The sequence below is a fragment of the Aotus nancymaae genome, unplaced genomic scaffold, assembly GCF_030222135.1.
Source record: "Aotus nancymaae isolate 86718 unplaced genomic scaffold, 86718_ANA_hifiasm-v0.15.2.pri h1tg000029l, whole genome shotgun sequence".
NCBI classification, from domain to species: domain Eukaryota; kingdom Metazoa; phylum Chordata; class Mammalia; order Primates; family Aotidae; genus Aotus; species Aotus nancymaae.
In genome coordinates, this window is record NW_026988442.1 from 57798828 (window position 1) to 57823754 (window position 24927).

Sequence of the window (24927 nt, forward strand, 5' to 3'; positions counted from 1 at the left end):
TCAAAAATTATTATCTGATATCTGAAACGCCTTCCCCCAAAAGTAAAGAACATAGAAAAATAAACAATTTCATTTATTTGGTGGATAACAAGAATAGCAACAACAAAAATCCTGAGAGAATTCAGTAAATGTCAAATTGGCATATAGTTTGTTGCAATTGTTTTGTCAATGCACATTTAAGTAATAAAATTAGAATGAATTTTAGTTTATTTATTAGAAATATGAAGTTAAAAAATACATATGTTCAGGTAACAAAAATAGCTCGCTTTGCTCACAGCTGAGTTACCTAGCTCAACATGCTTCAAGGTAGCCATCTAATAAAGAGTGACATATTCTACCTAAATACACACATATTCAGAAACGCTGGATAAAAATTAGCTCCTGAGTCCCCAAGAATTTTGGAAATTAAATCATGAACAAAAAATGTCCACATTTATTTAAGTTACCTAAAATGAGGTTTTCTTGCTGGTCATCCTATTAAAGGGCCAAGAAGACTGTGAATCTATAAATAGATCTGATTACCAACAGGAAGGGTAAACTTTTAAGCGTTTTAGCTTCTGCATTCGGCAGTAACTGATTTTACCGTTAATCTCTGCAGCCTAGCAGCTTCATGGATGTCTATTTTTCATTACTTAAATTTGCTCTTCAGCAGTATTTAAGGAATACAATACAGATATATGCAAGAACTTTAACTACTTACTGTGGCTAAAGGATACAAAAGGAAAAAGAAATCCTGAGGTCAAATACACAATACAAAATGCATAGACTAATGTCAAAACCTCTTCAAAGCAACATGCAAATGCAAATTTTAAGCACCAAGAGTTGTCACTTGGCTCCTGAAATCCTCATCTCCTTCATTTGCCCTCAGATTGTGTTCAATTTTAGTTCACAATGTATTTCTTTTTCCAGAATGCTAGCCTGTCATACCCAAAAATTTGGGCTGAGATATTCTATTTTAGAATGCCATTTTTTTTCAATCTTACACTTAAATTTACAAGATCAGAACCCAGCATGTTAAATCTACATAAGCTACAGGGCTAGTTAAGAGAGAATTTAATGCCGCAAAGAGCTCAACTTCCTTATTCCATTATGATCTGCTTACTGAGTCTAAAAGACACATGCTTCATTAACTTATTTAAAGGTTTTAGTTCAAAGCAATTGCACAGCTTTTAACTTCTCATTGGAAACTGCATGTAATTCATGGGCTGGATAAAGTAATATTTCAATTACTTGAGTAAGATGCAAACACAAAATAAATTAAGATACAGATATCTGATATCAATAACTATTGACTTTGGTGATGATATATAATAGAGAAACTGAATACCACATTTGCCTCTATATATTCCAATACAGAAAGGAAAGTTATAAAAGGAAATTGACAGGGAAACATTTATATTCACCAATACACAGCAATATTAAATAGACTTTGAAAAACATTGAAATTAAAAATATATAAATTGTTAAAGTCACACAATTTCACTCCAAATTCAGTGAGAAATACAAATGAATATACTGCAAAGAAATATTGTTCTTGTTTTGATGACAAGTAGCTTGAACACCTGATATCTATCATTTTGGGCCTCTATATAAAAGAAGGTATCTTATACATAAGGGAAGATATCTTTCTACATTCTTTTAATAATGATTAATAACAGGCAGTAAGAAAGAAAAAGCTTTAGAAAATGATTGTTGTTCATTATCAGTTCAACTCTAACTCACTATCAAAATGTCCATCTTAAATTATGTATAGATGGCCATGCAAAACTGAATTAGGATGTAGTGCTTGGTGAATCTGTCCTTCTGTTTCCATGGAAACAGATGCTGGATTGCATTTCTTTAAGGCTAGTTTTAAAGTGGAAAACTACAGTACATTAATACTCCAGAAAGCTCAGAAGTTAACATATCTCATAAATATATCAGGTTTTTCAAACAGCAGTTAAAGCGTACCATATAACACATGCAGGGCATCTTTCATTTCTACTGAATTTCTTTACCTGTCGGATTCCCTCTTGCCATACCCACCCCTGCATCCCTATTTTGGTAGAAAGGCTTAAGAGTAAAGGTCTTTCCTCATTTGACTTTGTATTCTCAACATATAAAGGTTTCAGTTTGATGTGGTCTGAATGCATTCATCCAAAATTCATGTTGAAATCTAATCCCTACTGTGGTGGTATTAAGAAGTGGGGCCAAGAGGACCAGTGCCCCAAGAGATAACATGTCTAAGTATGAATCAGATGATTCAAGGGATGGAGACTTTTGGGAAGTGTTTAAGTCATGAGGGCTTCATCCTTATGAATAGGATTGGTGCCTCTATAAAAGAGGTTGAAGGGAGCTGTCTTGCCCCTTGTCCATGTGAGAATATGTCATTTGCCTCTTTTTCCATATGAAGACTTAGCAAGAATGTGCCATCCTGGAAGCAGCCAGCCTTTATCAGACATTATATTGGCTGGCACCCTGATCTTGGACTTCCTAATTTCCAGAACTGTGAGAAATAAATTTTTATTATTTATAAATTACCCAATCTAAGGTATTTTCCCATAGCAGCCCTACTGGACTAAGACATCTCAAGTTCCCTTTTTATTTTTACTAAATAGAGATGGGTTTTCACTATGTTGCCCAGCTGATCTTGAATTCCTGGGCTCAAGTCACTACTACCTCAGCTTCCTGAATAGCTGTGACTACAGGTGTATGCCAACATACTCAGCTTCAAGCTCTCATTTAATAATAACATTTTGAATGGTTAAAATGTAATTAAATCATCTATTTCTCCCTCTAGTTATAAGAAAAAGTAAGCTTTAGTGTTGGACTAGCATGTAATTTATCCTAACTTCAAGAGTTAACTAGCTGTGTGACCTATAGGCCAAGCACATAAACTTTCTGTGTGTCAGTTTCCTTATTAACTCTGGGATAATAACAAAACCCAAGTCATGAAAATCGTTCTAATTTTTATGCAATTCATATAAACCACCTAGAATAACTGTTGGCATAGGAAATCAATAAATGGTAGCTATAATTATTATAACTATAACTACTGGTGTGCTACTATTCTTGCTAGGCATTGGGCTAGATGTTTTATGTCTTCAGTCATCGCTATAACCCAGTGATGACTGAAGACATATTATGTTTATTCTGTTGACAGACGTAGTGAAGAGGAAATTTAATGCCACTTGAAATGAAAGCTGTAAGGCTAGGATTTGAACCCTCCTATGCTTGATTTCAGGGACTGGAAAATTTTCAATACACCATACTGTCTCTTTTAGATACTATGAAAGGCTCAATTCCTCTCTTTAAAATCTTTTCATAAACTATTTCTACAGATTAAAATATGGCCACCTAATCCATTGTAGTATATAGCTAATTTGAAATCAGTAGTTTACAAAGGAATTTGCCCACACTATATTTTTACTTTTTAGAAAGTGAATTAGGTTTCCTTGATGGAGTGCAGGGCAGCATAAAATTTGATTTTTAACTTGGAAGTAAACATTTAGTTGTTACAGAGCCCTGAGTCTTTCTCAGGAATCACCTTTGTGGCCACAGAGAATTTCCAAAAGTCCTCTTTGCTCATTTCTGTCTTGTTATAGCCCCGGGTCATTCCTCCTTTTAGAAAAAGAAATCCATGTTTACTAATGATTTGGGTCCATTGACAACAGTGACAAACACATTTTATAATAAGAATAGAGAAACTCCCTTTTTCTGAGGATATAGTCAGGTTCATGAATGTTCAAACAAATTTTTGATAAATTGATAAGGGTATAGATATTTTATTGGAGATCTTCAGTGGTTTATAATAACTAATATGCAAGGAGTGTTCTATTTTAAAAAGCACAGTCATACATTTTCTGCATTAAATATAAATCCCTGTGAAATCAGTGACAACACGAGGATGTTACATATTTGTAAGCAATAGCAACAATACCTCCTCTCCAATAAAAACAAAAAAACAAAACAAAACTGAGGCACAGGACTAAGTGACTAAAGTCACACTTAGAAAGTGGTAAAATAAATGTTATTATTACACATGAATTTTTTTACATTATTGAGATTAAAGTTAAATATATGTAAATCAAGCTCTATATTTACATGGCTAATGAGAAAGTGGAGACTTGGACAATAGGGCATGAATATGGAACATAAATCTGTTGTTAAAAACAATTCAGCTAGGGCTCCAGTCACCTCAAGTATTGTTTTCCTTTCATTTGTTCAAGTTAATTGCTAGTAAGGTATGTTTATAAAGTTTACGAACAGTAAGGCAGATGACCCAAACAGTACAGATAGAACCATATAAATTTTCAGATATTCTATCACTATGACCTACAACAATGGCATTTTAATACTGAGAACATGCTTACTTGATAATTATTTTCTAAGTGCATTATCTGTTGCTGTTGGAATGCTTTAATCACAACTGATATTAAGGTAGCTTTGATTCCTATTAAGTGGATAATTATCAATATGGAAGATATAACTCATAAAGGAAATATAATTCTTATTTTGACCAATTGAGATACATATGATATATATGAATATATTATATATAATCATATCTATGATATGTATGACTATAGGATTATATATAATTATCAATCTATATGTATGAATATATTATATATAAATATACTATACATACATTATATACATGCTTAGTTATAATAAAGTTTTTATTTAGAAATACATAAATTATGTTATACATTATATACATGTTTGTATAGTTATAATGAATATTTTATTTAGAAATACTTTTGTATTATTTAGAAAAGAATGGTGCAGATCAATGGTTTTCATAGTGTCTTAAAGACTCAATACCACTATTGGAATAATATCAATATATTACTTGCAGTTTTCACTTTCACTTTCTCCTGAGTGTACAAACAGTTTTCTAGAGGCTATTGTAATTGACTGTCTTGTATTACAACAGAATGAATACCAAAGCACATGTGACAATCCAGCTATCTTCTATTAAGCCAGACATTAATACAATTTATAAAAATATAATCAATGGCAGTCTCTTCTCCTTACTTGACTTTGCTTGGAAAAATATATTTACTTTTCAAAAGTATGTTAGTAACATGCAATTGTTTATTATATAATGTTTAGTTAGTAAAGAAATGGGTTTTAAAGTCCTCAGTTTTAATTTAAATACAGTAAAAATAATAGTTGTAACTCACATGAACAAAAGGTCTTTGGAGTTCACAGTAAATTTTAAGAGGGTAAATGACCAAAAGCTTTAGAATTGTTGGTAAAAACATATTTGTTGTTGTTCTTGTTCAATCTTAAAATTTTCCCTCATTTTTATGGTTTCTTATGATGAAGACTTTATAGTCCTTGAAATATGAAAGTTACTTAAAATGATCTAATTAAAAATCCCTTACAGCATTTTCATAACATAAAAAATACTGAGCTTCTTAGAAATTGCTCCATTTGGAAAATATATTTTTAACTTAACCAAAATAAATAATTCATACCTCACCAAGTGAGTAATAACGTCTTGGGATCTGGGAGTCCGGATAGATGTTTTCTAGGTACCAAGAAAAGGGCTTACACTTCAGATTTTCTCTTAGTGTTTTTCTGACTGACACATCTCCATAATCCACTTTGACAACACCTGGAATTTTTCAGAGAAACACAAATCAGTTTGTGCTATTTTTGTTTTAGTACTGTTTCACTCCATTTACTTTGCTATCAGTTTTTTTCCTTATAATTCCAGCAAATTCAATTGCATATGCAGCTGCTACTACACTAGATTTTTACTAACATCCAATTAGTACATTAAATAGATATAAATAACACTTCTTCCATTGGTTATGACTTTTCAAATGCAAATATTTATCATCAAGTACTTGTACTACTTAGATTGAATAATTAACTAAATTTAAATTGGTATTAATTTAGTATCTCATAATCAAAGCTTAACTGAGCTGGATAATGTGTCTGTTTCTCCTTAATAAAAAATTCTAGTATCTCCAATGTTTTTGTTAATATTCATACTTTCCCTATAGTCACTTATTCACCACCTGTAGATTTTATGAGAAATTTAAAGAAATATAATTCATATAATAGACTGCACGTGTTCTTTTTCTTGAACTTCTATCTAGTTACCATAAACTTATTTTCTTATTGATTTATTGAGTTATTCTAAGCTACCCTAGTCCTTAAAATAGTAAATATGTAAGTGTAAAGAAACTAACAGGAATATATTCACATGTATATATGAGAATTGCTTAATTTTATTTCACAGAGTATTTGACATTTAAATGATTATTTCCACTGAAAATCATTAAAGAATGCTTTTTAGTTGGGAAATAATAATGCTACTAATTTTTATATAAAAACATGACTTAATTTATTCTTTATTAATAATAAAACTGACATTTGATTGAAATAACTAAGAACTGTGACAAGAAGGCAATTAATTCTTAGATTATTCTGAAAATATTTCAATGTTTAACTCTTTTCTTTAAGGTCATTATGGAACACACTGGCACAAATGGCCTAGTATTTAAGATATTCTATCCTAACCAAGTAACAGAGTCAATGAATTGTTCCCTAAAATAGGAGCAAGTGTTTAGACAATCTAAGTGTCTGTAACTAATGCCATTACCAAGCTACTATTTTCCAAAGCAGCAACACTCTCAAAACTCATCACTCACTAGCTCCAAATCCCCGTCTCTTCAGAATTCATGTTCTTTCAAAATTAAATGCCATAGTGTTGATAGAAAGCATTTTGATGCTGAAGCAGCCAAACCACTTCCTTCCAAAAGAAAATATTGATTTTCCTAGCTGGTGTTTGGACAGAAAACAAGGTCTTTGGACTTTCTAAACAGATAAACATTTGCTTTCAAAATAATTCTAATCAGAACTCCCAATCTGAAATGCAACCTTCAAAATAAGAGACTCAAACCAATTTAGTATTTACAAAATAAATCACTAATATTCCTCATTATGTTAAGTACTATTGCAATTGAAATAATTGAATACATAGTTCTCAAAATCATATACAGAGATGTTATTGTGCCTGATGGGGAGAAGAAACACTATCTTCAGAGAACTTAATTCAACAGTCAATTTTACTGTTCTGTTTTCATTTTTGAGGTGGGTGAATTTAATTGAGGTGGCTTAATATCACCGTCATAAAATATTTTTCTTTTGACTCTTCCCCAACTTCTTAAAATTAGATCTTGAGTCATTAAAAAATGGACAGCAAGCTAGTTTTACAGGGGTCATAGTGGCCAACCCCTGCTCTAAAAGATAAAGTCCTAGAAGGGTTTTGTGAGCAGTTATCTGATTGAAATAAATATTTAGTTTCATTTGCACATCATTTTACATAAGGTCAGAGAAAACATTAATTGCCCACTTCAGATTTGGCAAAAAGTGGCTAGTAGAGAATTATAGAAATTACTAAATAAAGCAAAAGCCTTCTTACCCTGCCACCTCTAAGTCATCTCTTGGCATTTCCACTGCAACTTGCTTTTGTTCTAATCCTAGATAATTATGCTAAATTACCTTTAAGAATTCACAAAGCTACTGTGGGCTATCTTAACATTTTGGTGAGAATGGCTTTTTCTCTGTGAATCCCTATTATTCATCTTAGAAGTGAGATATATTAAGAGACAGCAGTCCTCACAGACACTCCATGTACTCCTCCACATTTCTCAGGGCTCTGCAGTTAGGTAGGGACATTTAACTGGTCCTGGCCAATAAACTGTGAGAGAAAGGAGTTATGTCACTTCTGAGGGATAGCAGGAGGTGGGGGGATTGTGGAGCGATAACATTAAGAGAAATATCTAACGTAGATGATGGGGGAATGGATGGAGCAAATCACCATGGCATGTGTATACCTATGTAACAATCCTGCATGATCTGAACATGTACCCCAGAACTTAAAGTATAATAATTTTTAAAAAGTTAGAAAAGCAAGTATGAAAGCTTTCTTTCCTTTACCACAGGAACTGAGGAGGACTTGTATCCCAGTGGGTGCAGTTATAAGATGGTGCGTCTTTTCTTGTACTGTATGATTTAGTGACTGTAAAGTAGTGTCAGAATTAGATTATTCAGATCCATGGTTTGATATGTAATCTCACTTGTTCCCCAAACTCTTATCTCTAATTCAAGCCTCTTCAAAGTAGGTTACCCAATTGCCTACCCAACAGTTTTATGTATACTAGCCATCTCAAAATTGACAAGTCAAAAATTTGATTCTCCAATTTGCTCCACCTCCAAGGTTCTTCATTTCAGTAACTAGCACAAATATCTATTGATTTTCTCAAGGAAAAACAATTTTCTTTCCCTCACACATATACATTTTTAACTCACTAGCAATTTCTGTTGACTCTACTTCACAATATATTTTCAGCCACTCTACTGTTAATCATCCTGGTCTTAACTTCTCCCATCTCTTGCTTAGACTAGCATTGCAATATTCTCCTAACTAGTCCCGAAAACATTTTACATTTCTCTACCTACATTTTATTCAATATTGCATGTTCCTTAGATAATACATTTAAAATATAACTCAAATCATGTTACTCTCCTGCTCAAAAGTATACTGTGATTTTCCATAATACTAAGAATAATTGGATATCTCTTAATTATTGCCTGAAGAGCCTTCAGAAAATAGCTCTTGACTAGCTCTTTGAATTCATTTATACTCACTTTGAAACCAGTCCAGTTGTCCCACAGAAGTGATGTTTATGGTTTCTTTTGAATAAACATGAAAAAAAACGGCCCTCCTGGTCTTGAAACTTGAGAAAATTACGTTTGCCTTATCTAATTTCCATGCTCAGGAAACCAACCAGATAGTATCAAGGAAATGAAACTTACCAGATCACCATATCTGGACAGAGAGACATCAGATCCCCTCATCTGTCATGATTGCCTAACCACCTGTTTTTTGTTGATTAATTCCTCTTCCTTATCCCTCCCTAATTCCTAGTCTCCCATACATGGTTACATTTCTTCCCTGCTATATCAACCCCTAATTTTAGTCAGTTGAGGAGATTAATTTGAAACTGATTTCTCATCTCCTTGGCTGCAGCACCCTATAAAATCCTTCTTCCCTGTAAATACTGGTTATCTTGGTGATTGGCTTTCTGTGCAGCAAGCAGCAGGACCCAGACAGAACCCCTTGTGTTTCAGTAACATATTCATTCTAGCCACACTGTTGTTTTTTTATTCTTAACTTTGCTTCAAACATGCCAAGTTCATTCATAATTCAACAATTCAAGGCTTTATGCTTCTCTTTCTGTCTGGAATGGTGTTACCCTGCAACTTCATGAGATGGCCTTCACTTAGTCCAAGTCTTTGCTCAAATTTTACTTCTTCAGGTCTATTCCTATCAAAATTGATCCCTTTCTCTGATCTTCCTGGGTCTTTCTCTATCTCTCTATCCTGTTTAATTTTTTTTCCATGGCACTTATTATTATCTGATATCATATTGTAGATCACTTTTGCTCATTGCCTTCTCAACAAAAACTTTGGATATTTCCTTTCTTGAAGGATAAGGTAACTCACCTGATAATCTCTTACAACATATTGTGAATACTAAATAATGCCTGGAAAATGCTTAGCACAATAACTGGCATGTAATAATTGCTTAATACACATTGTAAATTGCATTGGATAGCCGTTGTTTTGCATGCTTGACATCCATTCTGTCTTCTGGTAAAAGTATTTAGGTTTTCTCTAGGAAACCATTCCTACTTCACTTTCAGCCTAGGTGGAGCTGGTTTCACTGCTTTCCCCACTGTCTTCCAGTTCCATCTGTGGGCACAGACTAAAGGCACATCACCAGAAAATCTAGTTAAAATGCAAATTAATTCAGTTGGTCTGGAGGGGGTGCCTTAGGGTCCATATTTCTAACAAGCTCCAAAGGATCCTACTTTTGCTCACTCCAGATTTTGATTAGCATCTAAAACAACTAGAGCATTCTATTTCTCAATCTTACATATAACCCAGATAACAATGACTGACTCAAGAATGGGCAAATAAACCAGTCAGCCTAATAAAAGTATACCCTTGAGAATATACTAGGACTCTTAGAAAGTTGAAACTATTTCCTCTGGAACTAGGTAGCTGTATAGATGAGCTAAGCCTGGAGTTTTGGGGGCTACCATACAAAAAAAGGCCTATGAAAGTGACACCAATATAGAAGTAAGATAAATCCACATATGGAAAAATATAAAGTATGAGGGTAAGAGAGAAGACTATCTAAAGATAGAAAGCAGAGGCCAAGCCAAGATTAAGGTAACAGATATCTGTTGTGGTCAAGTTTTGCACAGGGAACTTTTCTAGGCACTTGGGATATATCTGTAAATAAAACCAAATTATCTTCCTCCATGGAGTTTACATTCTACTGGAGAGGGAGCTAAATAAACAGTAAAGACATTAGAAGGTGATACATGCTGTGGAAAAAAATTGTAAGTTTTTAAGGTAAGTCTTTCAATGGGACATGAAAAAGCCATGTAAACGTTTTGACAATGGGATAAAGATTCATAATGAGTATGAACAAAAGAGTATTTTAATTAACTCCAGGTTTGCAGGTTTCATTAACAGCTAAATGATAAAATTTATGGGTTGCTGTATTTTCTAAATAAGCTGTCTATTCATTTAATCAAGCTAAATGCCCACCAATGATAGACTGGATAAAGAAAATGTGGTATATATATACCATACAGCCATGAAAAAGAATGAGATCATGTCCTCTGCAGGGACATGGATGGAGCTGGAGGCCATTGTCCTCAGCAAACTAACACAGGAACAGAAAACTCATGAGAACACCTGGATACAGAGAGGGAAACAATACACACTGGAGCCTATTGGAGGATGGAGGGTGGGAGGAGAGAGAGGATCAGGAAAAATAACTAATGAGTACTAAGGTTAATACCTGGGTGATGAAATAATAGAGAGGATCAGGAAAAATAACTAATGAGTACTAAGGTTAATACCTGGGTGATGAAATAATCTGTACAACAAACATCCTTGACACATTTTACTTATGTAACAAAGCTGTACATGTACCCCTGGACTTAAAAGTTAAAAAATCTGTCTTTCATTCTTAAGTCTATTGCACTATAGTGTTAAATTCACTCTTTAGAGAAATCATTTCTTAAATTTCAAATAGATATTAGATGGAAGATAAAAATGACACTGGCCCAACTGTCACATAAAACTGATATTTATGGTTTTTAAAATATAAACATAGAAATTCATTCTCTCAGTCTTGAAACTTGAGAAAATGACATTTGTCTTGTCTGAGTTCCTTTCTTAGGAAACAAATGATCAGGCCAACCAGACATATTCAGGGAACTGAAACTCACCAGATCACCGCATCTGGACAGTGAGACACCAGACCCCCTCACCCATCATGACTGCCTAACCAACCAACTGCTTCCTGTTGACAAGCTCTTCTTTCTTACCCCCCCATTCCAATTTTCCCCACATATGATTACATTTTTTCTCTGCTATATAAACCCCTAATTTTAGTCAACTGAGGATATGGATTTGAGATAGATCTCCCATCTCCTTGGCTACAGCACCTGATTAAAGCCTTCTTTTCTGGCAATACTAATTATCTCAGGGATTGGATTTCTGTGAGGCAAACAATGGGCCTTAGACCAAACCCCTGGCAATAATTATTTCAATTAAATTCTTTCCCTAGTAGATGTCTAGTAAGTCTAATAGTTCTGTCCTCTAAAATCAAGGTACCTGAAGAAAGAATACCCTAATTGCATCCTAAAGCTTATGGTTTTATGCACAAAGAATACATATTCCAGCATAACTTAAAAGAGGAAATTATTTTTCTTCAATAAATAATGCTTAAGTGGGCACAGTGGTTCATGCCTGTAATCCCCAGCACTTTGGGAGGCCGAGGTGGGCAGATTACTTAAGGCCAGGAGTTCAAGAACAGTGTGCCCAACAGGGTTAAACACTGTCTCTAATAAAAACACCAAAAAATTAGCTAGGCATGGTGGTGAGTACCTGTAATCCCAGCTACTTGGGAGGCTGAGGCAGGAGAATCACTTGAACCTGGGAGGTAGAGGTTGCAGTGAGCCGAGATGGCCCCACTGTTCTCCAGCCTGGGTGACAGAGCGAGACCCCGTCTCAAAAAAACCTCCAAAAAACAAAAACAAAAACAAAAAAAAGAATGCTTAAATAAATCAAAGTTATATCTGGTTGACAAAATGCAATTCTTGTATTAAAATAATTATGTCTGTATAAGAATATGGAAAAAAGTTAATAAGCCAAACAAATGTTTATTATACAGTTATAATTAAAATATATAATAAAAAATTGAGATAAAGCAAGATTTTTTCCTTTAACAGTCAAAACTCTGCAATTGATTATAAAGTTTGTTGTATATGATGTCATATTAGCGACATATATTCACATTACAGGAGTAGACCAGAATATACAGTCTAAGCTAATAATTTTTTTGTGGTGTTTTCTAAATTCAAAATAGAAAGTGAACTTTATTTTGTTATTTACTCTTAATAATTGTAATTAGGAACTTCATGAATAAGGATCTGCATTTTTCTCCTCTTTAAAAGTGATAATATAATAAGCCACTGTTAATCCAGCTAACAATTATTATATAATATTGCATCTAAATACCAAATTGTAAATGTTACTGAAAAAGCTGGAGATCCAAATGCAAAAGAAGAAACTGGATTTTATCTTACACCAAATATAATAAATCAAATCAAAATGGATTAAAAATTTAAATTTAAGATCAGAAACTGTAAAAGTACTCAAAGAAAACATAGGGGAAATAGTCCACATTTGTCTGGACAAAAATTGGATTTGACCCTAAAAGCACAGGCAACAAAAGCAAAAATGGACAAGTGTGATGGCTTCAAACTAAAAAGCTTCTGCACAGCAAAGGAAACAATTAGCAAAGTGAAGAGAAAACCTACAAAATGGAAGAAAATATTTGTAAGGCATGGATCTGATAGGGGATTAAAATCTAAAATATATGAGGAACTCAAACAACTCAAAAACAAGAAAACACCTCATTAAAATGGGCAAAGGTCATGAATAAACATTTCTCAAAAGACGACATCCAAATGGCCCATAAGTATATGGGGGAAAAAAGCTTGTATCACTAATAATTAGGAAAGTGCAAATTAAAGTCACAGTAAGGTATCGCCTCATACCTGGAGTGACACAGCAAAAATATAAAAGATACATGTTGGAGAGGATATGGAGAAATGGGAATTCTTAGACATTGTTGATGGAAATATAAATTAGTATAGTCAATATAAAAATGGTATGGCGCTTACTTGTAAAACTAAAAATAGAACTACCACATGATGCTGTAATTCCTCTTCTGGATTTATATAAAGGAACTGAAATCAATATGTCAAAGGGATATCTGCACTTGCTTGTTCACTGCAGCATTATTCACAATAGTCAAGATATGGAATCAACCTAAATGTCTATCAACAGATGAATAAAGAGAATGTGGTATTCTACACAATGAAGTACTATTCAGCTGTAAAAATGGAAGAAAATCCCATCATTTTGACAACATGAATGAAGCTGGAGAACGTTATCCTAAGTGGAATAAACCAGGCACAGAAAAACAAATACCACATGACCTCACTTATGTATAGAATCTAATACAATTGAACTCACGGAAGTAGAGAATGGAATTATGGCTACCAGAAGCTACAAGCATGAGGAGGGAGGAATGGGGAATTGTTAATCAAAGGGTATAAAATTTCAGACAGACAAGAGATAATAGGTTTTGGGATCTATTGCTCATCATGTGATACAATCAACATTCTATTATGAATTTTAAAATAAGTAGGACAGTAAATGTCTAATGTCTTATCACTAAAAATAATAGTTAAGCAAGGTTATGGATATGTTAATTAGCTTGGTTTATTTATTCCATACTGTTTGTGTATATATATGTAATCTCAAAACATCACATTGTGCCTTATTACTGTTAAAACTTGTCAATCAAAAATATGAATAATCTATAAGCACATAAATACTGTATTGTTTCAGAGGTTTAGGAGATTTCTTGGAATTATCATTGTTGCTGTTTTGAAATTTAAAATTATTCCCTTAATCTATCTTTTTATCTATTTCTTATGTGCATACAAATTATCCAGTCTCATAATCTCTTATTAGGATGTCAGTGGACAGAAGTACATTAACTGGCTGACGGCCCATTCCAGCTAATAATACATAGTGATTTTCTGTTGAATTTATCATTTACTGTTATTACTGCAATTTTATTTTAATGGAATAAAAAGGAGATAATGAATTTTATCAAATCAGAGCTTCTACACAGAGCTGTCAAACAGAAGAGGATTATCAGACAACTTTCAATTTATTTAACTCTAATATCCACAGTCAAAACTTAAAACAGATCTTGAAGCTGAGTTTTCTAAGTAATTACTTCAAATTTCAGTTTAACTTGACAATAAAGAGCTCATATTCAAATGCTTGGTCCAAGATCAATGAGAATATGGGAAATAAGAAAAATGAGTATTTACAGTAGCCTTTTAAAATAAAGAACAATTTGATATCCATTTAGGTAAAGGAACTACAAGATCTACAATCCCTAAAATTTTTTGAATTATCAACCATTTTCCTTTTGGACTTTGTCGTTTTGTTTCTTTGTACATTTAAGAACATCCAACGTTGAAATAATGCACTTGTTTCAGTTTGTCTTGATTAGTGAAAGACACTAATCAGATCTCTAATATATCTTATAGCTTGAACAGTCTGTAGGTTATCTAATGTAGAATTAACTTAGTCTAATACATAGCTGTATATTTCAGCATTATTTTGACACCTATCAAGTCTAAATGAAGATTTAGGATTATGATATTGGTTTTCATTTGAAACTGGCCCAATTTTCTCATAGAACTGTGCTTATCATTTCTTTTGAATAATCATAAAAATTGACCCTCCCAGTGCTGAAGCTTGAGAAAGTTATGCTTGTCTCATCTGAGTCCTTTCTCAGGAAACCAACCATCAGGCCACCCAGATAGTATCAAGGAACTAAAACTTACCATATCATCACATATGGACAATGAGATGCCAGACTACTGACCCATCATGATTGTCTTACTGACCACCTGCTTTCTTTTTTTTGATCAACTCCTCTTTCTTACCCTTCCCTAATTCCTATTTTCCCACATATGGTTACATTTCTTTCCCCTGTGAAACAAATCCCTAATTTTAGTCAGTTGAGGAGATGAATTTTAGACTATCTCCCATCTCCTTGGCTGCATCACTAAATTAAAGTCTTCCCTGGCAGTACTCATTGCCTTGGTGATTGAATTTCTATGCAGTAAGCAGCAGGACCTAGACTGAATTTCCAGTGTTTTGGTAAGACACTGAGAATCAATACAAAAAAACAGTGACCCCAAACTTGTTACTGTGCTAGCATTTTGTATTATGCTGAGCCTTTGATGATCTTATCATACATGTTGTTGCTATTGTTTTGTATTTTGTTTTTGTAAGAAATCTCAGGAGTAATTTCTTCTATGGACTCGGAAACAGGAAAAGTTGTGTTTGTCCTTAGCAACTGACTTGCTATATCTGACAAACACTGCTAACTTTATAATTGATGAGGTATCCCTCTATATTCTTCCCATGTATCATATGAATTTAGAATGTAGAAAGCCATATTGAACCATTATTGAAAGAGGACACTCAACTATCCATCCATGGAGTATGGTTTAGTTAGACACCAGAAGTACTGGATAAAGTATTACTTACGGGACTTCATGTTCCAGACTACACAGTAAGCACTTTTGTACACACTCTCATTTAGTCTACATAGCATTTCTATCTATTATTATTGTTTTAAGGATGAAAAAATTAAGACTTCGAATGGTTAAATTATTAAGTATACTTAGAAAATAGCAGAAATAGGATCAGATGTTGTTCACTTTTATCTAATATCAAAATCCGGGTTCTTGTCCACTCTACTAGAATGGGGTCATAAAACCAGAGAAAGTTTGAAAAACCTATAAAGAGAAATATTTTCCTGGGTACAGAACATGGTAATTACCATTCCTTGAATGACAGGATTCATGTGACAAATTCTACCTGACCTATCAATGTGATTGATCCAAGATCCCAAACTTGAATTCATAGAAATAAAAAATCAATAATGATATATAATCATGAGTTACTTTATTGATTTGACAATTTAATACAAGCCAGAAGATTTCAGTGTACAATTGACTGAGAAACCAAAATATTTCCTAAAGTGCTTCACAAATTGTATCCTATCCATAACTAGTTCTGCAGGATGCTCGTTAGATATAACTGTTTCTTCAGTTATAAGCCACATGTTATCTTATTGGAACCTTTCTGAAATAGTGCTATGTTTTATAATCAACAGTATCTTACCATTGGTGTTGGTGAGACAGCAACTTTATTGTAATTATCACTGCTTTCGCAAGTGCAAATATGTTCTCCCCTCTCTAAAATCAGTAGCCAATTGCAGTTTCATTAATGGCCATTTAAATTAGAAGGCATTTTAATGTATTCTAATTGTTTGAAAAAGCTTCCTTTGATGCCTTCTGGTAAAATAAAAAAAGTACCAAGATAAAAATTTCCTGAATGGTTTCAGGTACTTGAAAGACTAATCCAGGCACAATAATGAATCATGATTTTAAGAAAGTCTAGATTCTCAATCATCGTGATGACACCGAGAATGACTGGGTAGGAAACACATGCACATCAGTTAATTTGCATTGAAAAGTGATTCAAAAGAGTCAACCTGCAAATGTAAAGCTGCTTGATCAATTCATTTGCTTATATTTTATTTTTATGTATATATAAGAATGACATGATTTGAAAAGCTGGTTTTGAATTAGTTATGTCTAAGAGTTCCTTAAATAGGGACAAAATAATTCTAGGTGAAAAGGAAGCTATGCATTATAGTTTAACTAAATATTTTTTTTCTTAGAGATATATTATCTAATGGTGATCTTCAATTGATGACAGCCTAAATTAGATGAAATAGTTTTTCCTTAATAAGTTACAATCTGGTTATATTTTAATAGAAAGAATGAGTAAAACAAAGTTAAATAGGTGTCTTTAAACAGTACTTATAACTTTTACTATGGTAAAGTGCATTATAAATAACCAAAGTAGTTTGTATTTTCCAGATGTATTCTCCCTTTTCCAGAATTTGAAACAATGCTCCATTGAAAATATTTTGAGAAACATAGATTTGTTGTATTTTCTATATTTAACCCAAAATATTAGTCACTAACAAAATATAAATTGATCCTATTAGAGAAAAATCTTCCTGAAAAAAACAATTCCTTCCACATACTTTTCAAATTCTTCCATTAACAAGTTTCAATTACAAGATTTCAATTAAACCAAGACAATGAGAGCAAACATAAACACGTATTTGTTGATACGTGTATTTACATTCAGTTGCTAGAACAGTATCTGGTGCGAGTAGACATTCTCTAAATATTAGCTGAGCTACTATTTGCAAAGCTCTGCCATGTGCCCTCTCTTCTGTCTTATTCTCTTTCTCACTCTTTCACATACATGTATGTTTTAGAACTATTTCTCTATATATTTGCTTTTATGACTTAGAATTACTACTTATACTTGCTAAAAAGTGTTTTGGACTTATTTAGATATAAATTTTATATTACTCTTGTAATATGTAGATAAAGCTATATAGAAAGGAATAAGTTTACAAAAAATTGGCTTCAAAGTATTAGTTGGTCTCAATAGAATAACAGTAATTTTTAATATTTTTGGTCTAGTCTGTATTTAGTCAGCATTCTGTTTTGCAAAGCCAATAAGAAAACCTAATTATGTTTTAAAATTATGAGTTAGTATGGAAAAAACCCATTATGACCCAGGAAGACAACTGTGAATTGTTGGCAGAATTTAGTAAGTCAAGTAGCATCTAGATTATATTATGGATCATGTGAACTCAAACCAAAGAAATAATAACTATGAATAACCAATTCTTGACTATCTAGGCAGACTGTAAACATAGGGCATATAATTTTTTTTTCCAACAGGAATGATCTTTATAACATCTAAAGATTTCTATTTATACAGCAATGGTAATAATAGCACATTTTTCTGAGTGATATTATGATTATGAAATGAGTTAACACATAAAACATTCCAACAGTGCATCACGCATAGTAAGTGCTCACTAAATGTTACCCATTATGTCTGTTGTTTTCATGTGGATATGCACTGCAAGTGGCACATCATCTCCTAACAGAACAGTAGGATAGCTATTTTCTGGGGTTGTGTATTTTTGTTGTATATCAGATGAATGAAGTGGGAAATAAACCACTTACTCTGGCTCAGATGCCTTTTCAATAAGAAGCGTACCATTCATCATCTCCAAGATGTCTCGGAATTGCACTCCTACAGGTATCATTTAAGGTCTCAGCCCAAAGTACTAACAAACATGAAACTGATGCTCCACATCTCTCTGCACTTGCCATTTCTCCCGTCTACATTTGTGCACCAGGGTGATTTTGACACATACACTACATATTAACAAAGAAAAATACAAATTCCATAACCACAGTCTCTCAGTTAAGACACACTATTAAGAACAGTAGAAACTGAGATTTTGTTTTTTTAAAAAAATGCTTTTAAAAGAACACGTTGATTTGTGGATTGAAAGAACAATTGTAAAAATTACTCTTGGCCTCAACTGTCAACCAGTTTTCCCCTTCTGTCCTGAACTGCTATAAATGAGTAAGCTGAAAAAGGCTACAGGAGAATCATTAGTCACCCCCGGGACACTGTGCACTGTTAACTGTGGAACAATCTATGACCAAAATTTCAATAACCATGAGTTTGACATATGACTTTGGAGAATGGTTGAGTAACATACTGCTCCTGGGTTTCCCATGCACTATTTATTTTCTTCTAGCACTGCTCATGTCAAAGAATTGATACTGAAAACAATGCAAAGTTATTTATTGCATACATAAGATACACTTCAAAAACTAAACACTGCTTGGTATGAGAACCTCTCAGTAGTCACTAAATAAGGGAAACATTCAGTCATGATGAAAGCAGGCCAAGCATGTCAGCTGTACTATTGTGATGCTAAAATATTCTCCTACATAATAGTCTAGTTCTCTGTTACATAGAGAATTCTAACATGCCACTCTTCTTTTTTAGAGCTTTATATTTTTCTCAAGAAGTCATTGGTCCTGGACTATGCTACCATTTAATTTAACAAACCCTCTGTGTCCATAGAGGGGGTTGGGCAGCTGAAGGGGAAGGCAGGATGCCAACGTCTTGAAAGGAAACAACATGTGTGTAATGTAGTTTCTGTTTTCTGGTGAGGTTTTCATTTGTCTAGGGGAAAGGGAAACATTTCGAATTATATCATAGCTGTGGCATTCAAATGCACAAACTCTGAAGAGCATCAGGAGTGTTTCTTAAAATACATGTAATTTACAAATGCTGATTTAAGCTTCTCACATTACTTCTCTTATCCTCTAACTCTGCCTGTTGCAAACTGTTTGGGAATACCTCAGAATCACTGGTCAAAAGATGAAGGCAGCAGCTACTAAAGAATTCTGGGGAAAAACATTTCAATACAGTAAAAATTTAATTATTAAAAGCAGTATAAAATCAAAAAATTGTATCAAAATTCTAATCATTTGCATTAGAAAATGACCTTTCACAGATGAACAACCTGAGCCTTGGAAATATGACTGGACTTGAGTGAAACAGAACAGTTCATATTGGTGCCTACGTTTCCTGACTTCCAGGTTAGTGTCCTTAACATCTGTTCCTTCACTCATGTTTTGTTTTGCATCTTATGTTACACACTGTCCTGGGTGATGGGGATTCAATGTTGCACAAAACATCTATACAGTTTCTTTCCTCATCAGTTTAATCAGGATTTAATAAAATAGCCAACACTAAAAATTAACAAATGTGAGATTACAAGTGTATTTGAGAGATGTATAGAGAATAAACGCAAACAAATAGCAACTGATTCACTGGTGGTCAGGGAGGGGTGGTCAGGGAAGGCTTCTCTGAGGAAAGTAGTCTTTGAGCTGAGATATAGAGTGGGTGGGCATTACAGGAAGTGCCTCCTGGTTTAATTGTTTGGGAATATATTGATAAAAAGTGGTTTTTATTTAGCTATTTACAAGGATTGTTCACTTGTTTGGTTCCGCATTATTTTCTGTAGCAAACAGACCCTAAAAAGGTTTAATATTTACCCCTACTACTTCCTGATCTTCATGTGTAGTTGTGACCTCTTGCCCTTGAATATGGCTAGACTCTATGACTTGCTTCTAATCCAAAAAATAGGACAAAGGTGATTGTGTCACTTAGATAATAACACTACGTCTTGCTAGCAGAAACTATTTACTCTCTGCATTTCTGGCATTGGTGAAGCAAACTGCCATGTTGTAGGCTGCCTTATGGAGAGGGCCACATGATAAGAAACTGCTGGCAAACAGACAAGAAACTAAAAGCTTTCAGCCTGACAATCTGCAAGGAACTAAATGTTGACGTGTAAAATTGGAAGCAGACTCTTCCCCAGTTGAGCCATGAGATGAGATTGCAGCCCCCATCAACACATTAATAGCAATTGTGAGAGACCCTGATGCAGAGGCCCCAGGTGGGCCATCCCTGGACTCTTGAGAAATACTATGTCTGGATTTCAACCACTAAGTTTGTGGCAATTTAGTACAGGCTTTGTACATATTGACAGATAATATGTTGCCCTTTGCATCTTTTTAGATTTCACTTGGAATATCTTTTGATGCTGATAGCATTAAGTCCTTTTTCATCTTCGAAAATCTCCCAGAAAAAAAAAAAAAAATTCTGGAAGGACTACTATAAAACTGTTTAAATCATCATTTAATTTCTTAATATATACATTAAAAATCTTTTAAGAGTTAACTTTTAGAAATATTAACACATTACTATTTAAGGCTACATACAGACATGCTATCACCTTTTACCAAAATGTCACCCTAGAGTCTAAAAAGCATTAGGCTGAAAACTGTGAAGCAATGGAGACTTAGATTATTAATTTCATTCCTGTGAATGATCCTTCTGAGTATGAATTTCAGTGCATCACATGGTAGCTATACGACTTTTATTAAGTTGCTTTACTCTTTGAGAGTAAAACAGATAACTTTTAATACTTCATGGGATTATTATGAGGAAAGAAGTAGAATGATGTATACGAAGTATTTTGGCACAGTGAGAGATAAAGAATGTTAACCTGTGTCAAAAAACTGATAAGTACCTTTTGCTCAGTTACATAAACTTTACAGTAAAGTACTTTATAATCTAATAACAGGTTACTGTACTATTTATTCCTTTTTGCATTTTTAAATATAAATAGAAACATTTAAAAAGTTTAATTTTATTCCTTCTGCTAGATTTAAAAATTCAAAAGCAATTTTCAGTGATTTTAGTCATGGATTAAGATATTTGCTACTTTACGTAACAGTCATTATGTGTTTTATTAACATTTTCATGGGGTTCAGTAATCTTAATCCCTTTAATCTTTTTAAATGTTATTATTTAATTTTGCAATTTTTTTCCTGCCAAGTATTCAGTATTTACTCAGTTAAGAGTTACTCTGCAAGGCAGTGCTGCAAAATTCATTGCATATTTTAAGAGCATTAAAATTGTACAATTACTACATAGTGTAATCATAGATTTCTGTTTGTCAATAAACCAATGCTGAGTTTCAATATTTAAGAACACAGACATTATAGGACTACTCATATTAATTATTAACACATCAGTATATTTTTACATTTTAAGTAGTTTCTAGATGATTTAATTTTAAATACACGAGAATCAAACAGCCTTCTAAGAAATTGAATATGTAGACTATTAGACAATATTAATAGACCAAAAATGAATTATTTTAAAACTATTTGCACTTAAGCAATATCTTAATTTTCACTCATAGCTTCATAACCAAGATCTCTACTATTAAAGATAGTCTGTAGTAAGATTAAGAAAATGTTAAGAAAGTTTGATAAACCTGGTTTATGAAAATCTAGTTTAAGGCTCTAAAAAAGTAGAGAAAGGTACATAGCATTTTACAAGGTGAGTTTGCTTTATGAAGACATATTGTTAGCCCTTAGTCAATATGACATGTGTCTTATATGAAAGTACAACTTTTTAACTGTTTTACTAAGATGAGCTAATGTCATAACATTTAGTTTATCTTTTAAATTATAGTTAATGTAGTTTTATTTTCTGCTTTTAAAGGGCTAGGCATCATTTATTACACACACATTATGTATTTCTAGCCCCATATTCTGTGTCCTCTGAAATTACTGCTGTTATTATGATTTCATTTTACGTAGTGTAACAGGACATTTCCTTGAGACTGGGCCTGAAATATTTTTAAGTCACAGTTTATCAAATTTTAAATGAAGAGAGAAGAGTCCTGATACCTGAAGCCAAAATAGAGGCATTGTGACAAAATGGTGCAGATCAATTGTTCATCCAAAGTAATTTATCTTGAAAAATGTTTATATTACTTCCACTGAATACATTGTAATTGTAAATACTTATGGGGCACAATTTGATGGTTTGATACTATATGTTGTATAATGATCAAATCAGGGTTAATCTCACTCATGTGTGGAATTAAAAAAAAAAAAAGACAAGATATAGTATCATATAAGCAGAGCCAAAGAGTCAATACCAGAGAATCAGGAGGGGAGGAATGCGAGAGGTTAGTCAATGGATATGAAGAAAAATTATCTGTGACTTCAAAATTTACAACATTTGACACATATTTTTCTAAGACAGCAAATTGTTGCAACCAATCTGTGCTCTGCATTGTTTAACATAGGCAGAATAAGATGCAATTTTTGTACATGTGTAAACTATATTAAATTAGGTGCCTACAACAGAGAAGATGTATAATGGTTTTGAAGTAAATTTCCTATAGCTGAGGCATTTCCTAATAGCAGGAGATGCAGAAATAAGTCAATCTCTCTAACTTAAAGAATTAGTTATATACTTACTTCTTTATCTCTCAAGTGAAGGCACAAGGCTGCACATCTCAGATCATTTCTAAGATAGTCAACCAAGCAATCTCAGTAACGCTTGTGATAAATGATCAATTCTTAATCTGAATATTGAGCAAGTATAGCAGAACAACCTCCTTCTGGGATCCCACTGACCCTCTTGAATGGGGGTTGTACTTAAATGTGGTGTGGAAGGGTGGGTTTCTCTTATAGAGAATTGGCATTCTCTGTGTTCATTCCTCAGACAGGGACTTAAGGTAAAATAGGCTGTGGGTCTGAAATGCAAGTAGCATATTCGAGGTTGGGGCACTTTATAAGGACAGGGGTCATATAAATGCAGCTACAAGGAAGAAGACCAAGATAATCTAGCCAAAAAGGAATGCACTCCAAAAGGGTGGCATGTCTTTAGAGACTGAGCTTTGATTTCCTCTAGGTCACAGCATCATATGATCAACACACTAAAGACTCTGTGAAGCCTCTGGCTACCCTATCTAACATGGCTTTGCTTCTTCACCCAGTTCCCTTTCAAATCTACTGATTTCCTCAGCTGCTATCATAATCTATCTTATTTTCTGTCATCATACTAGAAGGTAAGTACAATTAAGAAAAAAATATTTTGTCTGTTTCATGTACTGCTAGAGCCCTAGGACCTAGAGGAATGTCTGGGACATATTAGAATGAATTAACTATTATTTTTAAGTCAGATTATCTATGCCTATGTAACTTTTCATTTTTATTTCCTCTGTGTCCTCCCCTAGGCTTTAGTGAAGTCTCATTTAAATAATTTGAGGTGAATGTATGGACTAAAGCCTCTGAGTGGTTCCTTCTTTTATTGTTATATTTAGTAGCTTCAGGATTGATTTAGAGGGGCAAGTGTAAAGAAAAGGCTAATTCCTCCCTGCCTCTCTCCCTCCTTCCCTTCCTACCTTCCTTCCTTACTTCCTCTGTCTCTTATCTTTCTTTTGTAAATGCCAAGAAATTTTCAGTTGCAAAAATGAAATAAACATTTCTATTGTCAATCTGCATGGGCCATAAATATGTGAAAAAGATTCATCACAAAAAAGACAATGAACAGAACCCAGACAACCCAAAGAGAAAAAAACCACTGAATGAAAATATTTAGGTCCTTATCAAAGAGGAATTATCATATTATCTTCTGTAATTTAGTATTTGTTTTATATACTTACCAAGCTAATATATATTTAAATATAAACAATTTACATTGCCAATTATTCTCAGCAAATCGTTTCAGTTTTCAGAAGTACTATTTTAGATAATCCTTCAGGTAGAATTATAAAAATATACCTGAACTAGGTGGATCCTAACATTGTATTATATTCCAGGTCCTGGTGCTAAGAATATTCAAAATAAGTTCTACAGCAACCCTGCCGGAATTCTGCTTTAGCAAGACTTAGTCTTTTCTAGGTGTGGAATTTTATATTCACTAACTTATAAAGGAAGGAATAGTTAAAGCTGTAGATAACGCATCTGCAAATCCTTAGATATTTGTTTTGGTATAGGGGGCAAGTCTTAAGAATTTTCTGCTTTATTTCTTCAACCTCACTTTATGGAAACATAGAAAACCCATAAATAATACTGTCCTAGATATGAATGAGTTTGAATTAAAAAAAAATCTTGTCATGATTTCTAAATTGTCCTTTTTACCATAATATTCTCATAGTTATAAGTGGACATGATTAACTTGTAATGTGTTTTCATTTAATATAAAAGATATTCAGTATAATTTGGATATTAATTTTGACATTGATATTAATTTAAAAGACTTTAGTAAGACTCAGACACTAAGATATTGTGCTGTATACTTAAAAAAATTATTAATGGAATTTGTTTTAAATAAAAGCATTAAATTCTTACATTCTTTAAAAAATCTATCTGCTGGAAAAAAGTTTTTTTTATC

General features: G+C 33.1%; 1 protein-coding gene across 6 annotated transcripts in view; it reads right to left on the reverse strand.

The window, feature by feature from the left end:
* GALNT13 (polypeptide N-acetylgalactosaminyltransferase 13) overlaps nucleotides 1-24927 on the reverse strand; it is a 598306-nt gene that overhangs the window by 52440 nt on the left and 520939 nt on the right. For all 6 annotated transcript variants that reach the window (XM_021665899.2, XM_021665898.2, XM_064382748.1 and 3 more), the window contains one exon: nucleotides 5466-5605. In XM_021665899.2, the coding sequence (XP_021521574.2) occupies nucleotides 5466-5605 (140 nt within the window). The remainder of the gene's footprint in view (nucleotides 1-5465; nucleotides 5606-24927) is intronic.